Below are 13,953 nucleotides of genomic sequence, written 5' to 3' on the forward strand. Positions count from 1 at the left end.
GATGGGGTTTTACCTTGTTCCTTCATCAGCTGTGTGTTTCTCTGTGTTCTCATTTTGCTTAACTTAGTGTGTTTGGGGTCTCCTTTTTGCAGGCTGCAAGTTCGTAGTTCCCGTTGTTTTTGGTATCTCCCCCTTAGTGGCTAAGGTTGGTTCAGTGGGTTGTGTAGGCTTCCTGGTGGAGGGGACTTGTGCTTGTGTTCTGGTGGATGAGGCTGGATCTTGTATTTCTGGTAGGGAAGATCACGTCTGGTGGTGTGTTTTGGGGTGTCTGTGGCCTTATTATGATTTTAGGCAACCTCTGTGCTAATGGGTGGGGTTGGGTTGCTGTCTTGCTCATTGTTTAGCATAGGGTGTCCAGCACTGTAGCTTGCTGGTCGTTGAGTGGAGCTGGGTCTTACTGTTGAGCTGGATATCTCTTGGAGAGCTTTCATTGTTTGATATTACGTGGAGCCGGGAGGTCTCTGATGGACCAGTGTCCTGATCTTGGTTCTCCCAACTCAGAGGCACAGGCCTGACACCCGGCTGAAGACCCTGTCAGCCACATGGCTCAGAAGAAAAGGGAGAAAAAAGGAAAGCAAGAAAGAAAGAAAGAAAAATAAATATTATTAAAAATTAAAAGAAAATTTTAAGTAGTAAAGTAAAGGAAAGAAAAAGAGAGCCACCAAACCAAAAAACAAATCCACCAATGATAACAAGAGCTAAAAACTCTACTAAAGAAAAGAAAAGAAAAAGGACAGACAGAACCGTAGGACAAATAGTAAAAGCAAAGCTGTACAGACAAAATTACACAAAGAAGCATATACATACACACTCACAAAAAGAGAAATAGATAAATTATATATACATATCTATATATTAAAAGAAAAAAAGGAAGAGAGCAACCAAATCAATAATCAAATCTACCAATGATAATAAACTCTAAATACTAAACTAAGATAAACATAAGACTAGAAACAAATTAGGTGCCAAAAAGAAACCCCAAGTCTACAGTTGCTCCCAAAGTCCACCTCCTGAATTTGGGTTGCTTCGTTGTCTATTCATGTATTCCACAGATGCAGGGTACATGAAGTTGATTGTGGAGATTTAATCCGCTGCTGCTGAGGCTGCTGGGAGAGATTTCCCTTTCTTTGTTTGCACAGCTCTTGGGGTTCAATTTTGGATTTGGTCTTGCATCTGCGTGTAGGTCGCCGGAGGGCGTCTGTTCTTCGCTCAGACAGGACGGGGTTAAAGGAGCTGGTGATTCGGGGGCTCTGGCTCACTCAGGCCGGTGGGGAGGGAGGGGTACGGAGGGCGGGGCGGGCCTGCGGCGGCAGAGGCCAGCATGACGTTGCACCAGCCTGAGGCGCGCCATGCGTTCTCCCGGGGAAGTTGTCCCCGGGTCGCGGGACCGTGGCAGTGGCGGGCTGCACAGGCTCCCCGGAAGGGGGCTGTGGATAGTGACCTGTGCTCGCACACAGGCTTCTTGATGGCGGCAGCAGCAGCCTTAGCGTCTCATGCCGGTCTCTGGGATCCGCGCTTTTAGCCGCAGCTCGCGCCCGTCTCTGGAGCTCCTTTAAGCAGCGCTCTTAATCCCCTCTCCTCGCGCACCAGGAAACAAAGAGGTAAGAAAAAGTCTGTTGCCTCTTCGGCAGCTCCAGACTTTTCCCCGGACTCCCTCCCGGCTAGCTGTGGCGCACCAACCCCCAGCAGGCTGTGTTCACGCCGCCAACCCCAGTCCTCTCCCTGGGATCCAACCGAAGCCCGAGCCTCAGCTCCCAGCCCCGCCCGCCCCGGCGGGTGAGCAGACAAGCCTCTCGGGCTGGTGAGTGCCGGTCGGCACCGATCCTCTGTGCGGGAATCTCTCCGCTTTGCCCTCCGCGCCCCCGTTGCTGTGCTCTCCTCCGCGGCTCCGAAGCTTTCCCCCTCCGCCACCCGCAGTCTCCGCCCGCGAAGGGGCTTCTAGTGTGTGGAAACTTTTCCTCCTTCACAGCTCCCCCCCGCCCCCCAACTGGTGCAGGTCCCGTCCTTATTCTTTTGTCTCTGTGTTTTGTTTTTTCTTTCACGCTACCCAGGTACGTGGGGGGTTTCTTGCCTTTTGGGAGGTCTGAGGTCTTCTGCCAGCGTTCAGTAGGTGTTCTGTAGGAGCTGTTCCACGTGTAGATGTGTTTCTGATGTATTTGTGGGGAGGAAGTTGACTTCCGCGTCTTACTCCTCCGCCATCTTGAAGGTCTCTCACTAGCTTTTACTTTTTTATAAATGTTACTTTATATCCAGCAATTTCTAATATGTATAAAGCATTATCGATGGCACTCACGTTAACCTGTGCCCTCTTCCTGAGCAACATGTACTTTTCTTATTCAGCACAAGTTATTAATTCAGATCTTGGGAACTTGCCAGTTGTCCCAACAACATCCTGTGTGTCACCGTAGAACTTATTTAAAATCCCGTGTGTATTTATAAGGAGGCTGATCCATCGTTCAGGAAAGGTCAAAGTATAAGCCTGAGTCAGCTGTGCTGCCAGTTGTGTTTTTACAAAGTAATTCCTCTCAATTTTTTCCCCTTATTTCTAGTGTGTCTCCTGGGCTTGAAGGCATGAAAGAGCAAGACCTCTGCAACAAGATAATGGCTAAAATATTAGAAAATTATAATACCCTGTTTGAAGTGGAGTATGTAGAAAATGATAACCAGAGGTGTGAAAACCGAGCGAGGCTTATCATAGTAAAAGTAAGTAACTTTGGTGTTTAATTTTCAGTATTGCTCTATTTTTAATGGAAGATATTTAATCTCTGTTATAAATATTCCTTATGGATATACGTTCAGATTAGTATTCCTACGTTGAATTCTTTTTACGAAATCTGTTCTTTGTATCAAGTGTTTGTTAAACTGATATATATTCTTCTAAGATTGGAGAATAATTGTGGATTGATGTTTCCTTACTGCTATAAAATCATCTCAGAAGCACTTACATGAACCCAGAGGTATGGTCAGTTGGGTGCACCTGGTGTTAATAGCAGGGATACGTGCTTAGGTCTGTGTCCAGCAGTGTTAGGTTACCAAGTAGACTGTGTATTCCTGAAGACAATATTACTATGTCTTTTTGTCTCTTTTGTTCCTGGCACACTTACAAGTTCAACTTGCGACTGTAAGTCCCATATATGTGGTCCTTGGTAACTGTCACCGGTAAAGGGGGCTAGTTTTAAAACCTATAGAGGAATCTTGACAATACTATCTAAATCTTTTTATCATTGGCTGATAATTTATAACATATCTTTTACACATTAGGTTAATGCATGTAGTTCTCTAAAGATTTAAAACTGAGAGTCAGAGGATAAACATCCAAAGCCAGTCCTTCAGGTAGGGACTAGAGGGAAGGCGTCTTGTTTCTGTCTCATTCATATTGAGGTAAATCTTGATGGAACTGATATGGGAGGTTCCTTCAGGAGGTTTCCTGAGACTTATCACATTGACAGACCACACTATACTCTTGTTGATTCATATGGCACTTGGTTTGGGCAGTGAAGGGCTATTTTCATTTCTTCTTCCAGTTGAGGCATGACTTTGAAGAAGAAATGACAGGTAAGCGGTATCGTGTAGCACCCAACCAAAACAGCAAAGACCGAAATGAGGTTTTCTTAACTAGGGCTCATGTGTGAATACAACAGACTCCCTATAGGGGACAGCATACGTATGAGAGGAATGCATTTGACAAGAATCTTGCCAACCTGATAAAGAGAACTTTAAACTGAAATCTGAGGAAAAGGAAGAACAATGCTCAGATAAAATGAGCTACTTTGGAGAATATCAAATGTAGCATAAAGTGGAGGTAATGTGGTAGCTGAGAAAATATCAGTGATTCACAAGAGAATATTAAAACAAAGTAACTTGTATCAGTTTTTCTATGAAAAATTAAAATAATTTTCTAAACAGAAAAAAATCTACCTTAAATATGTTTATCTGACTCGTATAGTGCTTTGCAAAGGGTCTCTTTTTTTTTTTTTTTTTTTTTTTTTTTTTTTTTTTTTTTTTTTTGGTACGCGGGCCTCTCACTGTTGTGGCCTCTCCCGTTGTGGAGCGCAGGCTCAGCGGCCATGGCTCACGGGCCCAGCCGCCCCGCGGCATGTGGGATTTTCCCGGACCGGGACACGAACCCGTGTCCCCTGCATCGGCAGGCGGACTCTCAACCACTGCGCCACCAGGGAAGCCCCCAAGGGTCTCTTTTTAAAATGTTAAAAGGTGACTGACTTTGTTTCAGCTATGTCACGGATAAACACTTTTTAACACATATACGTTTTAACTAGGGCTGATAAGATAATATGGTAAACCTAAAATAGAATGAAAATAGATAAATATCATCTCCTAAGCAAGACAAACTTGCTGAGATACAAATAATCACTAGAATACACCAACAGGAGCTTCCATGCTGTAGAAATAAAAAACACCTGTTGAGATCTTTGGAAGAGTGCCCTGCATGGAAATCCTTGAGCTACTAGGTTTAAGCATGAGAGTACAAGATACATAAACTGAAAACACTGAGGGAGTCAAATGCAGATATCTTAGGTGGATGAATATGACTGCTACTCTCCTAATGCAAGTTTCAAATCTGGCCTAGAGGCAGATAAATGTCATCATTGGGAACTCCATGTCTATACTCTGAAGCATCATTCTGTTAAAGCAGAATACTTAATGCGGTTTTCTTTTTTTGTGTGTGGTACGCGGGCCTCTCACTGCTGTGGCCTCTCCCGTTGTGGAGCACAGGCTCCGGACGTGCAGGCTCAGCGGCCATGGCTCACGGGCCCAGCCGCTCCGCGGCATGTGGGATCTTCCCGGACCGGGGCACGAACCCGTGTCCCCTGCATTGGCAGGCGGACTCTCAACCACTGCGCCACCAGGGAAGCACTTAATGCAGTTTTTTTACTGATCTTGCTGATAGTCTTACCTCTGAGATGGTAAATAATGCAACAAGGAAGCATGGTTTTCTGGACCTAATTATAACCAATAAGGATTGAATGGAAGTTTTGGAAATTAGTTTAATGGGCTGTACCAGGGCCATTTTAAGATCCATAACAATAAAGAATGTGCTAGCCATGGTTAGATATGTAAACCTGGACATTGTTTAGAAAGCAGATTTTTCTAAAATTCCTAAGACCGTAGAAACATTAGATATAAGCCAAAAGGAAGCTGGATTGAAAAGGGATTGGGAGGTTCACAGTGATATCATTAACATACTGAAAAATAGGAAGAATGGAAGAGCAGCTAAGAAAAACAAGGTGTCATTCTCATGAGCTCAGCTTTTAGAAGGATGTATACAAAAAGAGTAAACAGGCACAGAACAAGTGATAAATACACAACAGTGACAGGGACTCGAAATATCTGAGCTGAGAACAATCTGAGGCTCATAAAACATACTGAGACAGAGAAAAGGGCTTTTAGAGTGAAAAAGTACTAAACCTATCCACTGACACACCTCTGTGTGCCCCAGTGGAGGAGCCCAAGTGTTGGATGACATTCTCATGATACCCTTGTGGGCTAAATGAAAATTGGGGACCCAGACAAATACAGATCTGGTTGCATTTGGACCAGGATGAAGAACTTTGACCAGAGTGTTGGAACATAGATTGCTGTTCAGTTCAGGGGAGATCTCTACATCTGTTTGTGTCATTCTCAGTATTTTAATCATTGGCTTGAACGAGCACATACTTAGCACTTCTGTGAGTGAAATAAAGCTGGAAGAATAGGTCAGACACTGGATGGCTGGATATGTAGACCAACAAAATGGTGTGTGTGTATATAGCCCTTTCCCTATTCTTTCTTGCTGTAAAAAAACCCCCAAAACCCAGTTGTATTTGGGTCTGCAGCAGTGTGCTTAGGTCAGACGGGCCCCAACAGATGGATGAGTCATAAATGGTCTATAATACTATCTTCTTTAGTCAGTGATTGAATTAAAGGTCAGCTGTGACCCAGTTCGGGCCAAGGAGATGTAAGGGAAAGTGTGCTGGGGGCAGAGGGCTCTGGGAAATATTTTCATGCCTGATTACCGAAAAGAGAATGATTTAAGAGATCAGAGCTGTGGTTGCCTCTGGGTGGGGTTCGGGGTGGCAGCAGTGGTGATGACTGACGAAGAAACTACCCCAGGGTGATGAAAATGCTCTCAATAGGGAAGTGGGTTATATGGGTGTATGCATTTGTCAAAACTCTTTCAACTGTACCCCTAAAATGTATGCATTTTACTGTATGTAAATTATTATTTAAATTTTAATAAAGAAAGAAAGAGAGTAGGCCTCTGGGTCAACATGCCCCTGCCCCCATCCTGCTATCAGATGTTCTCATATGAAAGCAGAATGCGGGGCGCTGCCACCATCACCTTTTGCCCTTGATGAATGTACCGCTGACACGCTGAGGTTGGCAGCTAAAGGAGGAAAAAGACTCAGTTCCTCATCGTTGCTCATCTGCTGAGCCAACCCTCAACACACAGACCTCTGGACTTATAGTTATGAGAGGGAAATAAATGTCATCATAGGATAAACTACTTTCAGTGCAGTAGTCTGTTTCTTGCAACAAAAGCATCACGTCTGATGGAATCAGTGTAATTGGAAAGTCCTCTACTTAGGTCCATGGTCAAGAGGAGACCAAAATTAATTAATAATAGTTCAATTAAAATATGCATGGATTTTAGTTAACTCCTAACACAGTATGAAATGTCAGTGTGATGTGATTGCCAAAAAAACAAAAAACAAACTGATTGATTCACTGAGTATACTGAGTAATATTTAGAATAAAGAATGTATGTCTCCCTGCACTTGGTGTAGATCAGGCAGCATCTGTAGCATTAGATCTGATTCTGAGTACCGTGTTCACCCTCTCCTGACAATCACCACTGGTCGTCGCTTATTCTCGCTAAATATGTATCTGCCTGGGTGACTGTCTTTTACTTCAGTTCCCATACTGCTGATGGCTTCTAACTCATAACTCCTAGCCTCAACCTATTGGCAGAGCAATAGAGTCATATTTCTCACTACCCGTGAAAAACCATAGGGTGCCTGAAATTGCCCACGCTCACAACATCATCACCAAAACTTTGTCTACGTTCTACCCTCTCCAACCTTAGTTTGCCGGCCACCGGTCTGCCAAGCTGGAAGCCTTAGTTTGCCCTTAACTCCTCCACCTTTACCATTCCCGCTGGGACTCACATTCTGCCTTAGACATCGCTCTTGAAACGGGTGTCTTGTGTCCACCCCACCCCCCAATGCTTTAGATTAGGCCCTTATTACAGCCACACAATTTCAAGCTGTTCTCCCACCTCTAGACTCACCCTCTCTCCATCTCCTTTCTACCAGTGATAGAATGATGTTCCCCCAAAACAAACCTGATCATAGCATAGTCTTGACTCAAGTAAGCAAAGCGTTTGCTGTTATTGTTTTGCTCTCCCCCACTTTTGCTGACAATATACAATCAAAACTTATTTTCTTGGAATTTAGGCACTTTATGCTCTGTCCACAAGCCAGACTTTCCCCATTACATGCTTGAATGAATTTTGAATTGTTCTTATCTTCCTATTTCTCTGGCCTCTCTTCCATTTCCTTTGAGGTCTCTTCCTTCTGAGTCAGATTTAAACATTATTTCCTAGGTTCATTCTTAGGCCTTCAGTCTAGAGCTCTCCCTGGCAAACCCTACATCTATATCTAACTACCTAATGCTCACCTGTACCTGCATGTCCTGTGGATTGTCTCATCATCTTTCCTTGCCCTTGAAGATCACCTGTTCATTCTGCTGCTTAAGTATCTCATAAATCTCTCCCACCCTCACTGGTGCTTCCTCATAGCCTCTCATCCAGGCAGGAGAATTCTACACCTAGCCCATTATCACATGCACCTGGTGACCCAGACGGAGTCAGAAAACTCAAGGCAGGGCTCTAAAACCTGTATTTTAAAAGACTTCCTTGGAGATTGGTTCAAGATGGTGGAGTAGAAGGACATGCTGTCACTCCCTCTTTCGAGAACACCAGAATCACACCTAACTGCTGAATAATCATCAATAGGAGGACACTGGAACTCACCATAAAGCCACTCCACATGCAAAGACAAAGAAGCCGCAATGAGATGGTAGGAGTGGTGCTATCACAATAAACTCAAATCCCATAATCGTTGTGTGGGTGACTCACAAACTGGAGAACACTTATACCACAGAAATCCACCCAGTGGAGTGAAGGTTCTGAGCCACACATCAGGCTCCCCAACCTGGGAGTCTGACAACGGGAGGAGGAATTCCTAGGAAATCAGACTTTGAAGGCTAGCGGGATTTGATTGCAGGACTTCGGCAGGACTGGGGGAAACAGAGACTCCACTCTTGGAGGGCACACACAAAGTAGTGTGCACATGGGGACCCAGGGGAAGGAGCAGTGACCCCATAGGAGACTGAACCAGATCTACCTGCTAGTGTTGGAGGGTCTCCTGCAGAAGCAGGGTGCAGCTGTTGCTCACCATGGGGACACAGACACTGGCAGCAGAAGTTCTGGGAAGTACACCTTGGTGTGAGCCCTCCCAGAGTCTGCCATTAGCCCCACCAAAGAGCCCGGGTAGGCTCCAGTGTTGGGTTGCCTCAGGCCAAACAACCAACAGGGAGGGAACCCAGCCCCACCCATCAGCAGACAAGCGGATTAAAGTTTTACTGAGCTCTGCCCACCAGAGCAACAGCCAGCTCTACCCACCACCATTTCCTCCCATCAGGAAACTTCCACAAGCCTCTTAGATAGCCTCATCCACCAGAGGGCAGACAGCAGAAGCAAGAAGAACTACAGTCCTGCAGCCTGTGGAGCAGAAACCACATTCACTGAAAAATAGACAAGATGAAAAGGCAGAGGACTGTGTACCAGATGAAGGAACAAGATAAAACCCTAGAAGAACAACTTAATGAAGTGGAGATAGGCAACCTTCCATAAAAAGAATTCAGAATAACGATAGTGTAGATGATCCAGGACCTCGGAAAAAGAATGGAGGCAAAGATTGAGAAGATGAAAGAAATGTTTAACAAAGACCTACAAGAATTAAAGAACAAACAAACAGAGATGAACAATACAATAACTGAAAAGAAAAACTACGCTAGAAGGAATCAATAGCAGAATAACTGAGGCAGAAAATGGATAACTGACCTGGAAGACAGAATGGTGGAATTCACTGCTACAGAACAGAATAAAGTAAAAAGAATGAAAAGAAATGAACACAGCCTAAGAGACCTCTGGGACAACATTAAACACACCAATATTCACATTATAGGGGTCCCAGAAGGAGAACAGAGAGATAAAGGACCTGAGAAAATATTGGAAGAGATGATAGTCAAAAACTTCCCTAATGTGGGAAAGAAAATAACCACCCAAGTCCAGGAAGCCCAGAGAGTCCCATACTGGATAAACCCAAGGAGAAACACACCAAAACACATAGTAATCAAACTGGCAAAAATTAAAGAAAAAGTATTGAAAGCAGCAAGGGAAAAATGAAAAATAACATACAAGGGAACTCCCATAAGGTTAACACCTGATTTCGCAGCAGAAACTCTACAAGCCAGAAGGGAGTGGCATGATATACTTAAAGTGATGAAAGGGAAGAACCTACAACCAAGATTACTCTACCCAGCAAGGATCTCATTCAGATTCCATGGAGAAATCAAAAGCTTTACAGACAAGCAAAAGCTAAGAGAATTCAGCACCACCAAACCAGCTCTACAACAAATGCTAAAGGAACTTCTCTAAGTGGGAAACACAAGAGAAGAAAAGGACCTACAATTAAGAAAATGGTCATAGGAACATACATATCGATAATTACCTTAAACGTGAATGGATTAAATGCTCCAACCAAAAGACACAGGCTTGCTGAAGGGTTACAAAAACAAGAGTCATATATATGCTGTCTACAAGAGACCCACTTCAGACCTAGGGACACACAGAGACTGAAAGTGAGGGGTGGAAAAAGATATTCCATGCAAATGGAAATCAAAAGGAAGCTGGAGTAGCAATACTCATATCAGATAAAATAGACTTTAAAATAAAGAATGTTACAAGAGACAAGGAAGGCCACTACATAATGATCAAGGGATGAATCCAAGAAGAAGATATAACAATTATAAATATATATGCACCCAACATAGGAGCACCTCAATATATAAGGCAAATGCTAACAGCTATAAAAGAGGAAATCAACAGTAACACAATAATAGTAGGGGACTTTAACACCTCACTTACACCAATGGACAGATCATGCAAACAGAAAATTAATAAGGAAACAAGCTTTAAATGACACAATAGACCAGATAGATTTAATTGATGTTTATAGGACATTCCATCCCCAAACAGCAGATTACACTTTCTTCTCAAGTGTGCACAGAACATTCTCCAGGATAGATCACATCTTGGGTCATATATCAAGCCTCAGTAAATTGAAGAAAATTGAAATCATACCAAGCATCTTTTCTGACCACAATGCTATGAGATTAGAAATGAATTACAGGGAAAAAAACGTAAAAAACAAACACACATGGAGGTTAAACAATACGTTACTAAATAACCAAGAGATCGCTGAAGAAATCAAAGAGGAAATTTAAAAATACCTAGAGACAAATGACAATGAAAACACGATGATCCAAAACCTATGAGATGCCACAAAAGCAGTTCTAAGAGGGAAGTTTATAGCTATACAAGCCTACCTCAAGAAACAAGAAAAATCTCAAATTAACAATCTAACCTTACACCTAAAGGAACCAGAGAAAGAAGAACAGACAAAACCCAAAGTTAGCAGAAGGAAATAAATCATAAAGATCAGAGCAGAAATAAATGAAACAGAAACAAAGAAAACAATAGCAAGGATCAATAAAAGTAAAAGCTGGTTCTTTGAGAAGATAAACAAAATTGATAAGCCATTAGCCAGACTCATCAAGAAAAAGAAGGAGAGGACTCAAATCAATAAAAGTAGAAATGAAAAAGGAGAAGTTACAACAGACACTGCAGAAATACAAAGCGTCCTAAGAGACTACTACAAGCAACTCTATGCCAATAAAATGGACAACCTGGAAGAAATGGACAAATTTTTAGAAAGGTATAAACTTCCAAGACTGAATCAGGAAGAAATAGAAAATATGAATAGACCAATCACAAGTAATGAAATTGAAACTGTGATTAAAAATCTTCCCAACAAACAAAAGTCCAGGACCAGATGGCTTCACAGGTGAACTCTATCACACATTTAGAGAAGAGCTAATGCCCATCCTTCTCAAACTCTTCCAAAAAATTGCAGAGGAAAGAACACTCCCACACTCATTCTGTGAGGCTACCATCACCTTGATACCAAAACCAGACAGATACTACAAAAAAAGAAAATTACAGACCAATATCACTGATGAATACAGATGCAAAAATCGTCAACAAAATACTAGCAAAGAGAATCCAACAACACATTAAAAGGATCATACACCATAATCAAGTGGGATTTATCCCAGAGATACAAGGATTCTTCAGTATACGCAAATCAGTCAATGTGATACACCATATTAACAAATTGAAGAATAAAAACCATATGATCATCTCAGTAGATGCAGAAAAAGCTTTTGACAAAATTCAACATCCATTTATGATAAAAACTCTCCAGAAGGTAGGCATAGAGGGAACCTACTTCAACATAATAAAGGCCATATACGACAAATCCACAGCAAACGTCATTCTCAATGGCGAATAACTGAAAGCGTTTCTCCTAAGAGCAGGAACAAGACAAGGATGTCCACTGTCACCACTATTATTCAACATAGTTTTGGGAGTCCTGCCCACGGCAGTCAGAGAAGAAAAAGAAATATAAGGAATACAATTGGAAAAGAAGAAGTAAAACTGTCACTGTTTGCAGATTACATGATACTATACATAGAGAATCCTAAAGATGCCACCAGAAAACTACTAGAGCTAATCAATGAATTTGGTAATGTTGCAGGATACAAAATTAATACACAGAAATCTCTTGCATTACTATACACTAATGATGAAAAATCTGAAAGAGAAATTAAGGAAACTCTCCCATTTACCATTGCAATAAAAAGAATAAAATACCTAGGAATAAACCTACCTAGGGAGACAAACTGTATGCAGAAAACTGTAAGACACTGATGAAAGAAATTAAAGATGATACAAACAGATGGAGAGATATACCATGTTCTTGGATTGGAAGAATCAATATTGTGAAAATGACTATACTACCCAAAGCAATCTACAGATTCAAAGCAATCCCTATCAAATTACCAATGGAATTTTTTACAGAGGTAGAACAAAAAATCTTAAAATTTGTATGGAGACACAAAAGACCCAGAATAGCCAAATCAGTCTTGAGGGAAAAAAATGGAGCTGGAGGAATCAGATTCCCTGACTTCAGACTATACTACAAAGCTACAGTAATCAAGACAATATGTTACTGGCACAAAAACAGAAGTATAGATCAATGGAACAGGATAGAAAGCCCAGAGATAAACCCACGCACCTATGACCAACTAATCTATGACAGAGGAGGCAGGGATATACAATGGAGAAAAGACAGTCTTTTCAATAAGTGCTGCTGGGAAAACTGGACAGCTACATGTAAAAGAATGAAATTAGAGCACTCCCTAACACCATACACAAAAATAAACTCAAAATGGATTAAAGACCTAAATGTAAGACCGGGCACTATAAAACTCTTAGAGGAAAGCATAGGAAGAACACCCGTTGACATAAATCACAGCAAGATCTTTTTTGATCCACCTCCTAGAGTAATGGAAATAAAAACAAAAATAAACAAATGGGACCTAATGAAACTTAAAAGCTTTTGCACAGCAATGGAAACCATAAACAAGACAAAAAGACAACCCTCAGAATGGGAGAAAATATTTGCAAGTGACTCATCGGACAAAGGATTAATCTCAAAAATATATAAACAGCTCATGTAGCTCAATATTAAAGAAACAAACCAATCCATATATAGGCTGAAGACCTAAATAGACATTTCTCCAAAGAAGACATACAGATGGCCAAAAGAACATGAAAAGCTGCTCAACATCACTAATTATTCGAGAAATGCAAATCAAAACTACAATGAGGTATCACTGCACAGCAGTTAGAATGGACATCATCAGAAAATCTACAAACAACAAATGCTAGAGAGGGTGTGGAGAAAAGGGAACCCTCCTACACTGCTGGTGGGAATGTAAATTGGTACAGCCACTATGGAGAACAGTATGGAGGTTCCTTAAAGAAGTACCATATGACCCAGCAATCCCACTACTGGGTATATACCCAGAGAAAACCATAATTCAAAAGGACACATGCACTCCGGGCTTCCCTGGTGGCGCAGTGGTTGAGAGTCCACTTGCCGATGCAGGGGACGCGGGTTTGTGCCCTGGTCCAGGAGGATCCCACATGCTGCGAAGCGGCTGGGCCTGTGAGCCATGGCCGCTGAGCCTGTGTGTCCGGAGCCTGTGCTCTGCAACAGGGAGGCCACAACAGTGAAAGGCCCGCGTACTGCAAAAAAAAAAAAAAAAAAAAAAAAAAAAAATTCACATGCACCCCAGTGTTCGTTGCAGCAGTATTTACAATAGCCAGGTCATGGAAGCAACCTAAGTGCCCATCAACAGATGAATGGATAAAGAAAATGTGGTACATATATACAATGGAATATTATTCAGCCATAAAAAGGAACGAAATTGGGTCATTTGTAGAGACGTGGATGGATCTAGAGACTGTCATACAGGGTGAAGTAAGTCAGAAAGAGAAAACAAATACTGTATATTAACGCATGTACATGGAATCTAGAAAATGGGACAGGTGAAACGGTTTACTGAGCAGAATTTGAGACAGAGAAGTAGAGAAAAACTGAATGGACACCAAGGGGGGAAAGCAGCAGGGGGTGGTGGTGGTGGTGGGATGAATTGGGCGATTGGGATTGACATGGATACACTGATGTGTATAAAATGGAT

General features: G+C 42.2%; 1 protein-coding gene across 1 annotated transcript in view; it reads left to right on the forward strand.

The window, feature by feature from the left end:
• The window catches only part of FAM13A (family with sequence similarity 13 member A), a 346,933-nt gene that overhangs the window by 125,623 nt on the left and 207,357 nt on the right, over positions 1–13,953 (forward strand). Inside the window, exon 5 of the mRNA XM_032632953.1 lies at positions 2,550–2,703. Within this exon, the coding sequence (XP_032488844.1) occupies positions 2,550–2,703 (154 nt within the window). The remainder of the gene's footprint in view (positions 1–2,549; positions 2,704–13,953) is intronic.

The sequence above is a fragment of the Phocoena sinus genome, chromosome 5 (genome assembly GCF_008692025.1).
Source record: "Phocoena sinus isolate mPhoSin1 chromosome 5, mPhoSin1.pri, whole genome shotgun sequence".
Lineage (NCBI taxonomy): Eukaryota > Metazoa > Chordata > Mammalia > Artiodactyla > Phocoenidae > Phocoena > Phocoena sinus.